General features: G+C 36.3%; 1 protein-coding gene across 1 annotated transcript in view; it reads left to right on the top strand.

Moving 5' to 3' along the window:
* The first annotated feature begins 325 nt into the window (after positions 1–325).
* The window catches only part of lamtor2 (late endosomal/lysosomal adaptor, MAPK and MTOR activator 2), a 2,940-nt gene continuing 2,694 nt past the window's right edge, over positions 326–571 (top strand). Inside the window, exon 1 of the mRNA XM_037676728.1 lies at positions 326–505. Within this exon, the coding sequence (XP_037532656.1) occupies positions 438–505 (68 nt within the window). The 5' untranslated portion in view covers positions 326–437. The remainder of the gene's footprint in view (positions 506–571) is intronic.

Consider the following 571-nt stretch of genomic DNA (forward strand, 5'->3'; position numbering starts at 1 on the left):
ATTTTTATTTGCAGATTTTTATGTATTCAAGTACTCATTCATAAGCATCGTGCCAGTGTTGTGTGTGTGGACAAGTCACTGGTCAAAGGAAGAGTTTCAAACATTAAAACGATTGTTGCATAAAACAAATAACGAAATCATTGCATATGTTAAACAAAATACTTTCGTGAAAATGTAACCAATTAAGTCTGATGAAAAAATGTTAAGTGTGTTTAGAAAAAGAAACAAATAATCCGGATAAAACTTTTTTTTGTTTGTTATGACTACAATTCCCATAGTGCAATGCTCAGAAAACCGAAAACATAAAATAGCAACAAAGTCAGCTGACTGACTGGTTTCTGCATTTTGTGGTACTTGACTTCATTTTAAAGGTCTGTTGTGAAATATTACGAGTATTTTTTTCCGTATTTTTTTGTATATTGGGGAAAAAGACAACGATGTTGCGACCGAAAGCGTTGACGCAGGTCCTGAGCCAGGCGAACACCAACGGAGTCCAGAGCACCCTGTAAGTACGGAGATTAGCATCGAGCTAACAGAGTCCAGACACCCTGTAAGTTCTGAAGTTAGCATC

This window comes from Nematolebias whitei, chromosome 5 (assembly GCF_014905685.2).
Source record: "Nematolebias whitei isolate Nwh7 chromosome 5, NemWhi1, whole genome shotgun sequence".
Classification (NCBI taxonomy): domain Eukaryota; kingdom Metazoa; phylum Chordata; class Actinopteri; order Cyprinodontiformes; family Rivulidae; genus Nematolebias; species Nematolebias whitei.